At 43.9% G+C, this 19,351-nt stretch overlaps 1 protein-coding gene across 3 annotated transcripts in view; it reads left to right on the forward strand.

Annotated features, from left to right (window-relative positions):
• Positions 1-2,919: 2,919 nt before the first annotated feature.
• The window catches only part of CUNH7orf25 (chromosome unknown C7orf25 homolog), a 28,725-nt gene continuing 12,293 nt past the window's right edge, over positions 2,920-19,351 (forward strand). Inside the window, exons 1-3 of one of the 3 annotated variants that reach the window (XR_009745356.1) lie at positions 2,920-2,952; positions 4,812-6,289; positions 7,125-7,276. Coding sequence is in view for 2 of the 3 variants with exons in the window: in XM_061464656.1 (XP_061320640.1) it covers positions 3,848-3,876; positions 4,812-6,096 (1,314 nt within the window). In the remaining variant the exon portion in view is untranslated. Of the gene's footprint in view, positions 2,953-3,427; positions 3,877-4,811; positions 6,371-7,124; positions 7,277-19,351 lie in introns of those variants that run through there. The other 2 variants (XM_061464655.1, XM_061464656.1) reach the window with 2 other exon arrangements.

Genomic DNA, 19,351 nt, shown 5'->3' on the forward strand with positions numbered 1-19,351 from the left:
AAAATGGTGATAGTGGGACAAACAAAATGTTTCAAAGTTTGAGGGATGGGGGTAATAATTGAACAGAATTGTGTAGAATTTTACTAATTTTATAGGTCTGAAGTGGAAAACCCAGTATCATCCCTCTTTTCTTGTGGGTTAATAATTCAAATGTAGTAACTGTTCCTGTGCACAGTATGAAAACCATTGTGCTCTGAGCAAGGAAAGCGGTGTCCTTCAGACACCTAACAACTGGTGTAGATGTTGAGAGGGGTTTTGCCCACTGTTCCCTACCCTGTTAGGAGGACAGACAACCATTACCACACAGAGTAGTTTACTGAGGTGTGTATTTCAGAAGTGTTGCTGGCTTTACTTCATGTTAGAGACAACATTGTAAATGGTGGCACTGTGAAGTTAGTATGTTTGACATATTCTGAATGTCCTCTTGTACCAGGTTGCCTCAGTCAATGCTTTTCAGGAATGTAAACTGTTTGAATTGGTAAAATGATGTGTGGTTTGGTTATTATTATGTGGTGGCATGTTTTCTTTCGAGAACAAGCAGAAGTGTGCCTTGGGAAAGATGAGAGTGCTATGACCAGGCTTTTGTAGCACAGTTTATTAGTACTTGTCATAAAAAGAGACCAGAAAGCTTCAAAACGCTGATCAGTTGAAACTTTTCTTTGAGATTACTTTCCCCTGAGAGTGCTGTCCTCAGGCTGTCTCTGAGCTATGATCTCAGAGCCCCAGTTGTCATTTCTGTGGTAGTATCTGTTTTGTCAGAAATGAGACAGGTAGGTCTTACATGGTCTGTTGTCAGTGTATTCATTTTGATGAGCCACCAAACTGATAGTTGAGCAACTGTTTTTACACCGTTAAGAACTGAGTCCCAGAGCTCCCTGATAATTCTGAAGACCTACAGAGAATTAGCATTTGTGGGACTTGGTGTAATTTGGAAAGAATATGCATAATGTATTGAGTTCAGGTTTTATTTATTGTATTAGATAATTTTCTTAATGGTGGGTGGACAGACCCGTGGTATTACACTGTTCTTTGGGGCAGGTGGTGTGATGTGGATTATGGGGTTTACTTTTTTGACTTGACTTAAAGAATCTCTCAATGAAACTCACCAACAAAGTTGACAAGCAGGTATTTCTTGCGGTGCCGGGAGACACGGGGAATAGCTCCTCCTAACGTGTCTCTGCCGAAGTGCTAAACAAGCAGTCCATATATAGTCACTAAACATACATATTCATTACATACATGCATATTCATGAGGTTACTTATGTATTACGTCATTTCTCTAGACAGTTTCTCCTGCATACGCACACAAATGTGGTAGTGGGCTTTGGGTGCCGTTTACTTCTCCCAACAGTCTTCCTCATTTGGCCATTCCTTGACCTTTCATCCTGGCAGTCTTTGCAGCATGCACAGTAGATAAAAGCTTACTCCAGCTTAATTGGTTTAGTAACACCACTGACATAATTGAATGATTTCTCCCCATCCTTCTACTTATCAATTAACTCAGCTACAACTCATCCTAAACATCTTCCAGTTTAGATAATCTTCATCTACATGTCCTGTTTTGCTTACAATTAATATTGTACAAGGTTATGGGGTCCTATAACTACATCAACTACGGTCATTTATCTTTTACAAGGATGACCACTAAGCAGAACTAAACTTACTTACTTATAATAGGTTATATTTCAACCTGTTTTCTCTATTTCAAACTGCTTAATCCTACACTGAAGGAAATCACTGCCATACTGTCTGAAATAGTGATTAAATTTTATCTAATATCTAAAGGGAACCTTTAAACCGTAGGGAACTAATTTATGTCTTTTTGCATTCAAAATCCTTGGAATTTAAGGGAATAGTAATTTTAATTCGAAGACTATATTTCTCAAATAATAAAATCATTTCAAGGATGAGAGATACAACTGCAGTGGAGCAGCAAATTATATGGGGGTTGTCATTTTCAAAATGCATGGGGTTTTGTGTGTGTTGTGTTATTAGCTTTGTTTATATTTTAACAAAAAAAAATGACTCACTGCATGAAGTGGGATCAAGGGGGAATGGACAAACTGCTCATGTGTGAGACGACAAATTACAAGCTTGTCTAAGCTAACCATGAAGTATGCTTCTGCTTCATTTATCTTGTCCCTAATGCAGTCATGTGAAAGAAGAAAAAGAGTGGTCACTTAAAGTAGGTAACGTTATTGATCTGCATGTCCTGGAAGATGATCGGCTCCAACGACATCGGGCTTGTGAATTTCCTTTGGCTTAATTTAACTATTAGGATAGGGATCTGACCATCACCAATTCATGAGGCGATGAACCTCCTTTAACTAGGTTTCAGTGTGATAAACGGTAGGGTGCAGTGAGGTGTTTACAACTTGTTTTGGCTTATTCTTGCTTTACAGATGTTGTGAAATCATTCAGACAACTAAAAACCATCACTCACCATAGGAGCCAATGATCGGTAGGTGGAGAGAAGGCAAATCTCATGCTTGTTCGGAGCATTGCTGCAGCAGAGAGGCTGGAGCTCGCGGCGGTGACTACTGCTTTGAAGCAGCCTGCAGCTCGGGGCAAGCACGGAGGACCCTTGCTCACATTTAGCACTAAGTGGTTCAATAAGGCCATTTAAATGATAGTTTAAATTCAGGGACATGACATGCACCGAGCCACGGTTGTTTCTTCCCTGCTGCACTTAAAGCCTCAAGGTTGACACGTCTCTGACCTCATGCAATGACTTTGCTCCTCAAACAAAGGCTTTCCAGCATAAAAGGTGTATCTATCAGAGGACGGCCAGCACGCCGGGAACGAGAGCCAAGCGCAGAGGGCCGGAGGCATGCCGAGACGGATGTGGTGCCTGTCCCCGCCCGGCGGCCCGGGGGAGGTGCCGGGCCGGGCTGAGCCGCGCCACGCCACCTCCTGCCGCTGCCAGGGGCGAGGGGCTGGTGCTGCCGGGCTGTGAGTACAGGCTGCGGGGAGGGAGCGGGGCTCGGGCTTGCCGTGCACCGATAGTCAGTGGGGGACAATGACACGAGTGCCGCCGCCCGCTCTGCCGGCGTACCGGCTGAAGGCAAAAGAAGGGGCCGCGGCTCACGCAGGCGCTCGGGCAAGCGCTGAGGGCACCGTGCCCTCAGCCAAAATGGCGCCGCCACCTCACGTAAAGGCGGAGGGCGGGAGCGGTGGTGGTTGCGGCCGCTCCGCGCCGAAGGGCGGTGCGGGCCCTCAGGGGAAACGGCAGGGCCATGGCGGTGCCTCCGCGGCTGCTGAGGCGGGGGGCGCCGGGATGGCGGGGAAGTGCGTTCTCCCTGTGTGTGCATGCGCGGCGGGGTGAGGCGGTCCCGCATCAGTAACTGTGCGTTCGTGAGGGGTTTAGGGTTTCTCCACCTCGCTTTAAGGGTAGCTCCGTTTCTGAGGCCGCCTCGCAGTTGTGCTGAGAGAGTGGTTGGGTTTGGGGCTGACGCTCACTGGAAAGCTGGGAATAAGCTTCATCCCGATGCCTTTCTGTCTGTAGGAGCTGCTGTGGTGAGAGGTGCCAGAGTGGAAATGTGGAGTTTTACTCACTGCTTTGTGTGTCAGAATAAACTTGTGGTGGTGAGGACTTCTGTGAGGAGGGCTGGTGTCACTGGCCTCCTCTAGCCCTGAAGAGAGTCAGTGGGTCAGGTTGGAAGACATTGGGCTTTTTGGCTGAGAAGAAGGGGGAGAGTTTGGTAATGCTGGATATTGACTGGGCCAGAAGCAGTTAATTGTGGCTGTACTGGGATTTGTGCATAACGTGAGGGTGATTTCGACTGCTTTCAGCCCGGCCCTGCAGTTGTGCTGGCACAGCCTAAAGCTGCCTTTTTCTTGCTCTTTAATGCCAGATTGCTTCAGCATGCAGTTTAGGTAAGAATGATAGGAGCATGTGTTTATAGTTGGGAGTCAACTCAATTCATTTCACTATTTATAGTGGATATTTATTGCCTGCCATAAAAAAAATTGTGTTGTTTGCTGTGATATTGAATCCTATGTCTTTTTAAAGCCAGCCCCAATTCAGTTAAATAACTGCTGTCATACTTGGGGAGATGTACTAAAGTATTATGAATGTGAAGGAATAAACTTGAAGAGGTGCAGCATAGTAAATCTCTAGTAGAACTACAAGACATAGACATTTCTAGGTCCTTCTGGCTCTAGAATTATAACTTGTAGCCTGTCTGTGTAATGCTGAAACTTTACCAGGATGTAGTTGGGTATTCACTAAGTTGTGCGCTGTAAATTGGAAACTGGAGAGGACAGAGCTGTGCAACTCATGACTGTAAAATTGTGGGCTTCCTCTCTTGTTAAAATACTTATTGGGAGCCAGACTTGATGGGTTTTATATATGTCTGTAAGCATGGTGGGTGGCTTTTACATTTTAACAGTAACTGTGATGAAGAGGGAGGTTTGCATATGGCAGTAGCAGGAGTTCTCACTTTGCTATGGATGGTGAGTATTGTAAATGAGCTTTAAGTGACTAGCTCAGAGAAGGGCTTGCATGGGGCAGGAAATCCCACCAACTTGTGAGGTGGTGGTGGGGACAACTTGAGTGCTGCTGTTCTCCCATGCTGAGACCTAAAATCATCTGAGGCTGTAGGCTGGATCCCCAAAGGCGAAGAAAAGGAGTTAAAAACTCTTTGGTGAGACTTGTGCTGAGTTTCCTGCTGCTTGTGCTTTACAGTACTGGTTGCTGTTGTGCTAAATCTACTACAAAGCTTCAGTGTATACTGTTGCAAAGATCTCTTTTGACTGTCTTTATCCTTGGCTATGTGATAACAATCTTCTCTTTTGCTTACACTTGATAGGAATAATGTTTCCAACATGTCTGTGCAGACGCTGCTTTGTGAAAGAATTGATCTTGCCAAAGAATTGATCAAGAGAGCAGAAGCCCTTTCCAGGTCCCAGAAAAGGAGAATAGAAGGTGGGGCAAAATTGTGCAGCAAACTGAAGGCTGAGCTAAACTTCTTACCCAAGGTAGAAGCAGGGAAGGTGGCCATTAAAGAATCCCATCTGCAAAGTACAAACCTTACCCATCTCCAGGCTGTTATTCAGTCAGCGGAGAACCTGGAGGATGTTGTCAGTGTCCTCCATGTCTTTGCTTATGAGGACAGGTTTGGAGACAAGCAGACGCTCGTGGTGGATGTTGTTGCAAACGGAGGTCACACATGGGTGAAGGCCATCGGCCGTAAGGCTGAGGCTCTGCATAACATCTGGCTGGGGAGAGGCCAGTATGGTGACAAAAGCATCATTGAGCAGGCAGAGGACTTCTTGCAAGCAAGCCATCAGCAGCCAGTGGAGTACTGCAATCCCCACATAATCTTTGCCTTCTACAACAGTGTGTCCAGTCCTATGGCAGAGCGGCTCAAGGAGATGGGAATATCTGTGCGAGGAGACATTGTAGCTGTGAACTCACTGGCAGAGCCATCCACAGAAAACCAGCACCTTAGCACCAGTGAATCGGATGAAGAAGGCCCTGAACTCCTACAGGTGACCAGAGTAGACCGGGAGAATTTAGTGGCCAGAGTTGCTTTTCCTACCCAGATTAAAGTAAACATGTGCAATAGAGTTAACTTGGACATCACTACCTTAATAACCTACGTCTCTGCTCTGAGCTATGGTGGCTGCAACTTCATCTTCAAAGAGAAAGTGCTGACAGAGCAAGCAGCTCAGGAAAGGAGGGAGAGAGTCCTGCCTCAGCTGGAGGAGTTCATGGAGGGGAAGGAGCTCTTTGCCTGTGAGTCTGCTGTCAGAGATTTTCAGTCCATCTTGGAAACGCTGGGAGGACCCGGGGAGAAAGAACGAGCTGCGATGCTTGTGAAAAGAATTCAAGTGGTGCGAGATCAGCCATCTGACCGTGCCTTAGGACTAGTGGCTAGTTCAAAAATCAACAGCCGTTCTCTAACCATTTTTGGGACAGGAGACAATTTAAAAGCCATCACCATGACTGCAAATAGGGGTTTTGTGAGGGCAGCAGCTAACCAAGGTGTCAGGTTCAGTGTTTTTGTCCATCAGCCACGGGCATTGACAGAAAGCAAGGAATCTGTTGCCACACCTTTACCAAAGAGCTGCCCACCTGGTAATGGACTATAAGTCATTGAATGAGTCATTGGAATGCTGCAGGGGAGGCATTTGGGGAAACAAGAATCCTAGCAATGCATTTTTGGGTGTGCATCAGTGAAAGCAGTGACTGTAGCAATGGAAGGGCTCCTCAAGGAATTTTCAGTATCCTTACTCAGCCCTGGGGGGATATTTTGTTCAGCTGACCATTAATTTATTCGCTAAGGTACTAAGATTTCAGTGAAAATTGTTAACTGGTTTATAGCATGTTTTATCCATCCCTATTAAAAAGTTCAGTTAAAGCACAGTTGTTGTGCCCTTGTCAATTTTGTCCTCTTCAGGGAGATTAAATTCAGCACCTTAGATGGACTTCAGACTTGGCTTCTGTGGAACTTAAATCTTTCATTCATCTGACTAAATTCGTTGTTGAGTCGGGGGTACTTTGTGTACAGAATTATGCCTTTTTTGGGTGTATGTTGTTTCATGAATTCATGACTAGTGTCTGCGAATAGAAACCAACTTAATTCTTCCTTTCCTGAAAGGAACCTCTGCATGTGTACCATGTTAGACTGAATTGGGCAGCAGCTTTAAAATTCCCTTAAAAATCAGTTGAAATTGGAGTTTATTTGCACTAATATGTTGTGACTCTTAGGCTGAACTGGACATCCAGTGGTAACAGATCAAGGAGGCAAATCCAATTCCCTTTTCTCTTGGCCTTTGCCAAATACAAAGTCTTGCTGGGTGCAAAACTCAGCCTGAGGCTTTGAGATAGCAGAATGCTCCTAAATTGAGCCAGCACCCAGGGGGGTTCTAATACTAATGAGCTCCCTGCTGAGGACTCATGGTGAGCTCAAATTCGACTTTGTTATTTGAGGTTTACCTGAACCAAAGCCTCACTGAGGTCCTTCAGTGTTGGTGTGGCAGAGGAGGAGGTTTCTGGGACATGTTGTTAAACGCTAGTTTGCTCTGTAGTAGGGAGAAGCTTTTTCACTGGTGTTTTTTGCTGGTTTTACTCAAAAGTGTAGACTAAACAATTCCTTATTTGACTTTTTTTTTTTCAGGAGAGAATTGCATTTTGAGAAGTCTTTCTAATGTGTTTCTGTATGCAGTAATGACAGGAGTTGCTGTTTGGTATGAAATTGCATCAGGTTCCTAGCAGAAAATATTGAGATGCCAAAGTGAATTCTTGGTCCCAATCTATACATTTTATCAGGTCAGTGAACGAGATACTCACTGAATATTTTCCAGGCTGTTGTTCAGTAAGATATCATTATTATGCATCTTATAATTCAGGCAAAGAACATTTCCTTGCCTCTTGCCACTACACTCTTAATTTCTTTTGTTAGTACAGAGTAGCTGCAGTGCTGCCCTTAGCCAGAGTCTAAATGTGTTTCTTTCTGTCTCCAGTGCTCTGGTATACTCCAGCACTGGTGTAAAGATACTGGCATGCCAGCAAAGCCACTCTGCATACCTCTTCCAGCTAAGTAATCTTGACTCCAAGGAACAACAGTGTACTTTTGTCAGTATCACTCTTGCTCTGACAGCACTATGCCTTTAGAATAACCTGTTAGGAGTTGTCACCAGTATCCAAGTGCTGCATATCTTTACCTGTAGCTCCTAACAATGCAGAGGCCATTCTGTTCTTTACTTGCACCTCATTTCTGCTGGTCACTGGGGTAGTTCGTGCAGTTTAGTTAAGATGAATGGAACTGGATTTAGTTGTTTGCTGCTTCAACATCCAGTCTTCTACCTGCCAGTTTCACAGTTCTCCCTTGGTGAATTGTTCTAGCAAAACATGTAGCTTGTTCCTACAGTCTTAACACGATGTAACGAAACCTTATGGCAGGACACATGCCCCACTGGATCCACTAATTCTCCTGGAAGTTCTGAAGGGAAAGGAGGACCAGAGCAATGAAATTACATAGATGTTGACTGTCTGCCTTAGTGATTACAGTTCAGGCTTCATCAAACAGGAGCTTAGGGAGACAGTGCTTTATCATGGCATGATGGATTCACCAGAGCACAAACGGATGCTCACGTACATGTCCCAGTACTATAAAGAGCTGCCTTTTGTTTCTGCCATGGAGTTCTTACTCTGGACACATCTGTGATGTCTTTCCTCTGCATGAGGTGTGGGAGAAGGGAAGAAAAAAGGACGCTGTGTTTCAAAACTGTTTCTGTTTGATACCAAAGACCTAAAAGAAGGTACATGTTACTATTCTTGGTGCATAATTTATAAACAAACAACCTGAGAGGGGGGTTCTTTTTGTTTGCAACTCAGAGCTTTAAAAGCTGGGGTCCCAACAAACAGCTTACTATATATCACTGGTTAATCTGTTTTATGATCTTCCAGGATATACCCGAAGCTAAATGCATGGTAACAGTGCCGTTACACATGGTAATTCATTATGACCTTTTAAGAACTGATCCTTTAAGTTACTTTTAATTTACTTGCAACCTTCCTACCCTGATGAGGGTTTGAATGAGTAATGGAAAACGGCTGCTTCATTCCACTTCAGCTCTGTTTAAAAGCCTCTGTCTCTGGAGCCATCTTGTGGTGATTTTTTTCATTACTAGCCTTATGCCCAACACAGTATTTGTTACTGAATGCGCTTTCTTTCTTTTATCAGTTTACCAATCATATGAGTAATTTTACAGGACTATGAAACTCTAGAAATTGTGTAATGTATTTTAGTTGTAATATTTGGTGTCCTTTGTGTTGCCTTCCAAGATATTAGTGATCTCTATATATCAGCTGGTGTTCTGGCTTGGTGTGTTTAGACTGTACTTCATTTCACAGTCGGGGGATTAGATGTTGCGCTTATTTATGATTTGAGAAATGACTAATTAGAAGATACCAAATAATGCTTGAAATTAAGCAAGTTAGCTGATGACTCTGAGCTGCGTGGTTTGGTTGATACGCTGGAGGGAAGGAATGCCATCCAGAGGGACCTTGATGCACTTGTGAGGTGGGCTCATGAAGTTTAACCATGCCAAGTGCAAGGTCCTACACGTGGGTCGGACCAATCCCAGGCACAGCTACAGGTTGGGCAGAGAAGAGATTCAGAGCAGCCCTACGGAGAAGGACTTGGGGGTGTTGGTTGATGAGAAAATGAACATGAGCTGGCTTCAGTGTGCGCTTGCAGCCCAGAAAGCCAACCGTATCCTGGGCTGCATCAAAAGGAGCGTGACCAGCAGGTCGAAGGAGGTGATCCTGCCCCTCTACTCTGCTCTTGTGAGACCTCACTTGGAGTATTGTGTGCAGTTCTGGTGTCCTCAGCATAAAAAGGACATGGAAATGTTGGAACAAGTCCAGAGAAAGGCCACAAGGACGATCAGGGGACTGGAGCACCTCCTGTATGAAGACAGGCTGAGGAAGTTGGGACTGTTCAGCCTGGAGAAGAGAAGGCTGCGTGGAGACCTCAGAGCAGCCTTCCAGTATCTGAAGGGGGCCTATAGGGATGCTGGGGAGGGACTCTTCATTAGGGACTGTAATGACAGGACAAGGGGTAACAGGTTAAAACTTAAACAGGGGAAATTTAAATTGGATATAAGGAGGAAATTCTTTCCTGTTAGGGTGGTGAGGCACTGGAATGGGTTGCCCAGGGAGGTTGTGAATGCTCCATCCCTGGCAGTGTTCAAGACCAGGTTGGATGAGGCCTTGGGTGATATAGTTTAGTGTGAGGTGTCCCTGCCCATGGTAGGGGGGTTGGAACTTGATGATCTTAAGGTCCTTTCCAACCCTAACTATTCTATGATTCTATGAAATCCAAGACTGCTCATCTTCCAGTATCACATCACTGCTTTGTCTACACTATAGCAGGCACTCAAGGGTACAGAGGTGTCTCACTTGCTGCTATGGATTCTGTTTGGGATTTTCAGTGTCCTTGGCAAAGGTGGATTCCTGAATTGTTTTGGAGGAATAGTTCTTCTGGCACTTTTAATTTATTTTACATTATCTCTGTATGGTCCCACAGTCTTTGAGGGGAGCCAGCATCCGTGTTCTGTGCAGCACTCAGCCTGCTCTTTTTGCTCCAGCAGTAAGAATGCCAGACCAGGAGTGCTGCAGTTGATGCCAGGCAGTGGAAAGTACTTGGCTATTATATGAGAAATAAATAGGTAAGTTGTTAATACATTCGTGTTTCTAATTTGCCTTCTACACTTTTGTCAAAGGCAAACTTATTTCGGGACACAGCTGTGTATATCCTTTACTTACTGTTGTTCTGCCTGACAAAATTTGCAGATCAATGACTTTGTCATTGTACCTGCAAGCTGTGACGATGCTCAGAGGTAGTTTTGGGTGTTGCAACCACAGCTGTTTAGAAGTGTTATTCTTTGGTAGCTTAATGGCTAAACAGTGGGTTGTGTTTCAAAGTTGTCCCCCTTACCTGATGGTGCCTTCAGCAGACTTAAAGCAGTCTGCTGAAGTCATCTGGAGCCTGTCTGGAAATACTTCCACAACCCACTTCCTAGGTCCTGAAAACTGAATGTAGGCTTGGTCACAACAGTAATACACCAAAAAGACCCACAATCATCAGTTGTTTGAGATAAGTTTGAGAAAAAACCTAGAAAAAAATACCTTAAAGTCTTTATTTTGTTCAGGTGGAGGTTTTACAATAATACAAAGCATGTAGTTGCAATGACATTCTTTATTTCAGGTTATTCTGCAAGCAGAGCAGCACAGGTCACCTCTTAGGTAATTAACCTTGTGCAGTAAGCATGAACTAGACAGGGTTCTTGACCTGAAGGCTGTGGTTACAGTTTTCCTGCAAGCTGTAGTTTTAGGAACTACTCCACCATCCAGCTTGCTGCAGGCACTGCCTGTGTGTTCTTGTGTGGCGAAACCAACTCTGTTAGGTATATGTGGCTGTTTCTTTTCCACCGAGATTTAATATGGTAATTTATTCTAGAGTAAAAACAAAGAAAGTTAATGTAACACTACAGCAGAGCTGCTCGGAACTGTGACTATGGGGCTGTGCATATTGTTCCCTATGAACACCATAGAAATTAAGATTGTTCCTACTGAAACTATTGTAAAGAATTAAACACACGCGCTCAAGCCTTCATTGTTCAGAAGCTTCTTCTGTCCATTTTAAAGATCCTTGCTTACAATGCCTTAAAATCTGCCAAAAAAATCTACCAAAAAAACCAAGAACCCCAAAAGCCAAAATAACACAACCAATGACCCCAATCTAACCAAAGAAACCCAAAAGAATTAACAGTACCTGATAATGAGTCTGAGTGCATGATAAAGCAGCTCACTGCGGATGAGAAACACCACAGGGCACAGCAGTTTTGGTAGGCACCAAAATCAAGGGGCTAGAAGAGTGAGTAACATGAGTACTTGATCGTGTCTTTTTGCTGAGGTTCATCACATCCATTTCCTGAAGCATCTGAGGTCTCAGCACTGCTCTAGTGGTAGCAGTAGTGAAGATGATGGATTTCCGTGGGCTTGCTGTAAACTACCATAGTGCTTCCTAGTTATGTTGGTGGTAGTAATGCTGGTTAATTTGGGGGGGCTGTTTTCTGAAACCACACTAGACATGATACTATAATTTGCAGTTTTCCTAGCACAGATAATAGCCCTAAATGCTGTTGAGGTGTGTGGGAAAAACTCTTCAAAGGAAAAGTGTCCAGGGGAAAATGCTCTCAAAAAATGAGGCAGCTGATGTGAACAGGAGTGAAGGAATATGGAAGGTTAAGTCAGTGTTAGATTGTCTTGCTAGCCAGACTAAAAGCATGGCAGGAATGGGTGAGGATGGGGGAAAAGTAATCCTTTGGTGTATCTGCTTCCATGCCCTGTGTCCTGTTGTAAGCTATGGTGAAGTTGCTCATAGCTCTAAAGGAGAAAGGGTGATGTATCACACAACCTCCTTACTACATATGGATGTATGGATGATAGGAGACCCTCTGCTGATTTGCAGTCACTGCATTTCTGACTTCAGGTCTTTTCTTTTGTAGGGGATAATTTAGCCTATCTTTACAGAGATGAGGTTCACCAGAGCGAAATGTCACTCAGGCAGACCACAGCCTTTATAACAATGAAACTCTTACCATATAAATCTGGGTTTGGTTTCTGTTTGGTTTTGCTTGATTGATTGCTTTTCCCCTACATTAGGAATGGACATTACAAGCCAGCATTGGCTATATCCACAAGAGAAACCTCTTTCATGGAGAGGGGAAGTGCAGCCTCCTTTCTTCACACACATACAGCTGTCAAATGCACTCGGCAATAATAGCACAATTCATCTTAAGGAGTCTCACCTTCCTCTCTGTTACTAGCAATTTATTTATGGTTTAGGAAGGAGGAGAGGAGCAGAAGGTGGTAGATCTTTGGCATGCCAGATACCCTGCCAGAAATAGACTACAAGGAAAAGCAGCGTTTTGCAGGACAGGTAGGAGCACTGGAGTAACAAAATAGAGGTAACAGTGACAGTCAAAACCAAAATGTGTCTTACCAGATATTTCGGTGGTTGACTCCTGGGTTGGTTCTTTGCTCGGGTCCATGCTTGGCTCAGGGGTAGGTTCAGTACTTGGCTCTCCGCTCAGCTCCCAGGTGGCCTGTTCACCTTCTTGCACTCCATTATTCCCAACTTGCTCCGTGCCTTCCTCCTTGTATGGGTCTCTGCTGTAGGGCAGGGGCAGCTCTGTGCTTGGTTGTATGCTGGGATCTCTGCTTTGCTCCACACTTGTTGTCTCAAGCACAGGAGTAACAGGGGTACCTACAAATAAAATGGAAGGAATTTACATGGATGAGGAGGATGGTTTGAAAAGCCAAGTTACTTCAAAGGCTATCTAAGAATGTACATAGTTGCTTTTATGGATCAGAGAGATCAAGTAGGAGTTTGAGGGAGGGGGGGAATAAATCTGGGAATAATTACACTCTAGAACATGAATCTTATTTCAAGTTACAAAGATTGATTTGCCGGTATGGCTTTGACTCACCTTGTGCCTTTAGCAGATCAACCAGAATCAGTGCCAGCAGTGCTGAAAGGGTTGTCATCTTCTTCAGCATGGCTGCCTAAACACTACGTTAAGCATGAGCGTTTGGAGTGAAGCTTGAAGTACACAGCAGACAGAAAGCCCTGGCTATTTAAAGGCAAGCTCATACCTCAGCGCACCTTCTTGAGAAGAACAGGTTGCGAAAACAGCATCCAAATTACATTCTCAGAATGAATTTAGGGCCTACCTCTCGGGGACTGTAATCAGTCAGTTCCTGCCCCTTGCTACAGGGTGAGATAACCTTTACCTCAAGCAGTAAAGGACATCTGGGGGCAGAGAGGTGGGGAAGTGGTGGCCCCAGACTATGGTAGCATAGATAGTAGTGTCATTGCGTGCCTCGGGCAATGCTGGTCGCTCAGGGCAATTGATCCTGTTGGTTTTGAATATGGACCTTCAAAAATCCTTTGATATGACACTTGACAGATTGAACATGCCTCGCAGTAATAGGTGAAAGGTGATGTGTGACTAAAAACTATGCAGCTGGCACTGTTGTAAGGAAATAACAACAGTGTGAAAGAGCTGGGATGTTTTGGTCTGAGGCTGGATGAGCATTTTGTTGGGAAGCCTTCCTTTGTCACAGTTGGAAACTTGTGTGCTTGTGCATGCGTGTATCCAGCCTGTGACAGGCAGTATCTCAGCCCCAAAGTGATGGATGCATTTGAAAGGCTTGGACAGAACCGGATAAATCCTCCAGAGAGGAGCCAGCTGCTTTGTGTGGCTTAATCAGCAAAGCACAATCCTTGTTCCAAGGACCATTTCTGATGCAGAAAGGATGCTCTGTTTGCATGGATACAGCCCCCCATGACCTTCCCCATCACCACTAACCAGGGAACTGAACCATGGCAAGAGACTCTCAGGTTGTGGCAAATGTAACTGGCTTAGTTAGGTTTTGGGGTCTGCCAGGGGAGCAGTGGACCTCAGGTCTGTGTGTTCAACTCTGTGATGAAAACAGAACTGTGGGCCTGGTTCTGTATGTTACGTTCATATGATTGAGTGCTGTAATTGCTGTAAGTAGCAATCCTGCAATAATTAGCAGAATTGGGTTAATGTCAAGTCAATGTAAAGGAATTCAGAGTCTGGCTCTCAGGATTCCTCCCCCCACCCCGTTTCCCTGATTTCACTTGTTTAATATTGCATCAACTGAGTTTTTCAGTGTAGTGTTTCTTTCAAGTTGCTTTTACCTCTAGGGTTTGCCTGAGGCATTATTCCTCTAATCAAGCTTCTTATGTTGCAACAGAAGGGGTTTCCTTTTTTCTTGAGGTGAAAAAGAAACACTGATGTCCACAAACACCTACAGATACGTGGCTGCTGCAGAGGGTTTCTCCTGTGTTACGAGTTTCAGTTGAAGGTTGATGTGTAACATCTTTTCTGTTTTTTTCAAATGTGAATGGAAGAATTTGCCGCTCACTCACTTGTAAGAGGTAACAGCACGATGCACGGGTCAGAAACCTGAAGGTAACTATCTGCAATGAGCAACATTCTTCAGTATAGACTAAGAACTCTTGTTTTTCGCTCTTGAAAGTGTTTTTCTAACACACAATTGTTTTTATGAGGTGGTGGGCCTGCCAGTTGTGAAAAAAAGAGCAAACATAGAATCATAGAATCACAGAATGGTTTGGGTTGGAAAGGACCTTAAGATTATCTAGTTCCAACCCCTCTCTATGGGCAGGGATGCCTCACACTAGACCACTGAGTTATTACTGTGCAAGGAAAGAGGAATTGTTGTGTTACTCCCTTAGTGGATCTCAAGTTTGTTTCTGATTTATCTTCCCTTCTCATGAGGCTCACTGGGCAGAGTGGCCCATCTTGCTCTTCCCAGGTCTCTCCTGTTTGTTTCTAACAAATGTAAGTGAATCTGAGCATTTTAAAGCAGGGTTGCAGGTTAGATGTTACATTCACTTGTTTTTCACTGCTGTTTAGAGTTGTTAAGGAGAAATCTCAAAGAGCAGTAATGAAGGTACAAATTTTGAGTAGGAGTTCTCCCTGTTTGGGCTTTTGTGTGGCTTGGATTTTCTGGTTTAGTTTTCTGTTGGTTTTGTTTAGAATCAGTACAGACCCTGGCACTATTCAACATCTTCAGTGATCTGCAAGTAAATAGTTAACATTGCTGAAAGAACTAAGAAATGAAGATTCCTGAAGAGTAAGTAATGGTGAGGACAGAGGTGTGTTACAGGTTTATTGCATTTAGCTACATTATTTTCAATAGACTCCAGCCAACAAGGCAAGTTACATGTACAGGTTAAAGGAATAAAAGCCATACTGAAGCAGTGGAGGCTGCATCCTGGGAAACAACTCTTTCCTTCCCCAAGTTCCTGAATGTGTCCCTCAGTCCAGATGTTAACATCCATTATAGAATGTAACTAAGCTAGAGAGGGTAAAGAAATGAACCATAAATGTTTATTGGTGGAAAAAAATCCCTCTCTATGAAGGGAGAAATCCTTTCAGATGCGAAATTTGTGTATTTTATTAAAAAGAAGGATGGAGGAGTGACTTATGGCTTGTAGTTTTACTGGGGGGGTGGGGGGAAGAGGAGAATGCAAGGTCCTAAAGCAGTCATTAATGGCATGGGCAGAGGCATAACCAGAGACTGGCTTGATGCCAAAACAAAACAAATGGTTTAGGTAGAAATCAGGGACTATGAGGGAGCTGAGTGGTATAAAAAACCCCGATGGATTAAAAAACCTGTAGGTATGATTATCAAATGGCTCCTCTTAGCCTTGTGTTCTCTTGACTCTCAATTGTCCAGGTTATGTATTGATATTGGACTCCTATGGAGAAGCAAATATGACTTTAATACTATGGAGATGGATCACCAGTTCCTCTGTGGGGTAGTGGAAGACGGTTGGTCTCACCGTTAAAATGCAGGAGGTGGCAGCACACCAGAGATATTTGTACAACCTGTCGATAAGCTGTGTTCAGCTCGCTCGTATGCAGAAGCTGTGCAAGCGTCCACAGAACATCTTTAGTCAGGAGAATAAAAGTGAATTCTGCCTTAACTGCATTAGAGTTTTGGAGGATACCTGACAGAAACCTGGCAGTGATTGAAACTGTCTGCTAATCCCTGGGGCAGGATAGGTTGTGATGATACTGTCTTACCCCATCTCTGTGAAGGGACTTCTTTCTTTCTCTGTACCCATTTAGTCCAGGTGTCTTGATTGATATGGAGACTCTCACCTGGAACTCTGGTAGGTGTAAGACAGGCAGTTCTTCTTACAGTTCTGTGCCTGTGCAGTACCTGGAGGTGAAAGCTTCTTCTGCATTTTAACAATCCAATGCTAGTATTCCAAAGGTGCGTGCTGTGCAAGCGGACGCGGTGTTAAGAGGTTTTGATAGCAAGTAACTGAAGCAAGCTGTGATATGTAGCCTCCCTCACCTCCAAATTGGGGCATGTAGTGCAAGGTATTTATTAAAAGTGTTTTCATGAAGTAAGAATACTGTGATAAAAGATACTAAAATAGCTTTAAAAATTTAATTTCTTTCCTCCCCTGCTGATGTTTGTTACATTTCTTTCAGCTCAAAGCAAGCAAGGGTGATGAAGTTCAGTGGAGCTAGGATCAAAGCAAGGGACAGTCAGGTGGTGCAGGAACTAGTTGTCAGAAGTTCACACAGGCTCAAGAGAAGACTGCAGGTAAAATTGATGGTAACTAAATACATGGAAGCAACATCCAGCATGTGTGATCCTCAGATGAAACATAGGATCATAGCATAAATCAGCCTGGAATGGGTCTCGGGAGGTCTCTAGTTCCAGTATCTTGCAGAAAGCAGGGTCACACCAACTCCCGCCAGTTTAGTCAGAGATTTATTCAGCCTTTTGTTGAAAGCCTCCAGGGACAGAGCCTGACAACCTGCCTGGGCAGCCTGCTCTGATGCTTGATAGTCCTCATGGTGAAAAGGTGTTTCCTTATAGTCAATCTGAACTTCCCTTGTTTCAACTTACACCTGTTCTCTCTCGTCCTTCCTCTGGCTACCACAGTCAAGCTTGGCTTTTGTAACCTTCATAAATAGATGGAAAGTGAGAGAGTGTCAGAGATTGACATATTCTTTGTGTTTTATGTGCATATTGTATAAAGACTTGTAAATTCTTACCTTTCTCTGGGCACCAGCTTATGGCCACCTTTGCAAACAGAGCACTAGGCTAGGTGGATCCTTGGTTGGACTGGGTTATGTTAAACATATTGCCTAGTATCCTTTGTTGGACTAGTGTAGCAGGGAAAGCTGTGGATCCTAATTTGGGTATCTGAAATAGTTGCGGAACACTTAAAACTTAATGTAGCTGCAGAATCTTTTTAGGCAGAACAATTTTTAGCTTTGCAGTCTTACCAAAGGAGGTCAATTGGGAAATAGTTTAATTTACAGAAGTAGACTCAATGCTGGAGACCTGTGAAATCAGATTGCACAACACAGAAACTCCTGTTTGGAAAACAAGCTATTTTTTTGTTAGCAGCAAGGACCAGATTTTCTGGAAAGGTGAAGGATGCTGAGACTACTTCATTCTTCTCTTGTGAGCTGAGGGTTCTAGGTGCCCTAAGGCATGTTATGTCAGATATAACTATTTATGCTCTGGGAAAAGGATCAGTGGTAGTGTCCCTTCTGGGACTTTATTTGTACTTTGCAAAGAGTTTTCTCCCTTTTCATGGGGATTAGCTTGGGAGAAAAAGTCAGAGATTCTGTTTCTTCACAGTCAAATTCCACAGAAAGAAGAGTTACGTGGACCAAGTGCTCAATGTTCAAGCTGGCTTCATGGAGTGAATGATTTTTGTCAGTTTGGTTTGTTAATGAGGCACATCTTGACCTTCTCTGGAGAAGATGGGGAAAAAATACAGTCAGGATGGTTTTCATACAGCTATGGATAGGCTGAGTTACATATCAAAAGATCTAAATATAACTGTTTGAAATCATGTTTTGTGATTCAGGCCTGACTTTCAGCACTACCTGGGACTCGACCACTTTTTTTTTTCCTCCCTGAAGTCCAGTGTAATATATGAAGTTATGGCTGCCCCATCCCTGGCAGTGTTCAAGATCAGGTTGGACGGGGCTTGGAGCAACCTGCTGTAGTGGAAGGTGTCCCTACCCATGGCAGGGGGTTGGAACTGGATGAGCTTTAAGGTACCATCCAACCCAAACCAGTCTGCAATTCTATGAAAATGGATGTGCAGTTTGTAGTGGTATTCTGCTGGGGAAAGGCAGGCAAATGGGGTTAGTTGATGCATGGATTTGGTAGCATGTTTAGTAGGAGATGAAGGCTTGGGTATTTTTCCGGCTTTTATCAACATGATAATTTCCATGCTCCACTTTGTATTCTTCTTCCATGTCATTTCATCTCTCAACAGCATCATGTCCTTTAGGTCTTTCCTTTCTGTATCTGTTTCTCCTGCCACTGTTTGCATGTTTGCCACTGTTCCATAAGACAGCCTTAGTCTCCCTTCAGGATGGAAGGAGCTCACCTGAACTTTGCCAGGATGGAGTGGATGAAAGTATTTTCTTATCTGTAAAACTTCAGTCTCTCAGCTTTCTGCCAGAGGGCAAAATGCTTACTCAGAGATAATGTGACCCTACTCAACCCTTGAGATCTTTGGCTTACCCAGCAGCATATCTGACCCCGTAATGCCATGGCTTCTCCACCAGCGTTGGGAGCCTTTCTGAAATGGAGTGCTTCATGTAAGGAAGGATTTATGGAAAAACACGTGCCATAGTGGCACAGATACCAGAGCTCACCTGCTCTGTAAGGGGTGTTCACTGTAGTACCCTAGTTCCTGCAGGTCATGAGAGAATGGGAGAGTGCTTATGCAAGGGCACTTCAGCTCTTCAGCAGGAGCCATGGAGAACACAGCTCAGTCGAATGTGAAAGCTGCAAAATGATGTTGTTGTTTTCTTCTGTCAGTTGTTCAGAATGTTTCAAGATTCTCTTCATATTTTGGGGGGGGGTTGTATGACCCCCCCAAGTGGTGGCAATATTAATACAGCTACAGCAACACTGCCTGTAGGAATAGCAGCCCCACTCATGAGAGGAAAAGCAGAAATGTTGCTCAGAAATACACTGTGTGCTTTAAAAATGGCTTGTGAGTAGCATAATAAAGTAATGGATTTTGTGCACAGGATGATCTTAATTGTATCAGGGAAGTATGCTCTATTATGAATTGTTTTCCGTGTTTTAGGAATCAGCATTACTAAAGCTAGTGGAAGCCGTGTTATCAACCTCAGTAAGAGCAGCTGTGAGGAGAGCTCCTATTTTCTGCCTTTTTTAATCTTGGTGAGCAAAGCAGTATGCTTCTCTTAAAGTAAATAT

Source organism: Pezoporus flaviventris, unplaced genomic scaffold (assembly GCF_033815535.1).
Source record: "Pezoporus flaviventris isolate CSIRO_AGI_PZ_B2104156 unplaced genomic scaffold, CSIRO_AGI_Pfla_v1 ptg000037l, whole genome shotgun sequence".
NCBI classification, from domain to species: domain Eukaryota; kingdom Metazoa; phylum Chordata; class Aves; order Psittaciformes; family Psittacidae; genus Pezoporus; species Pezoporus flaviventris.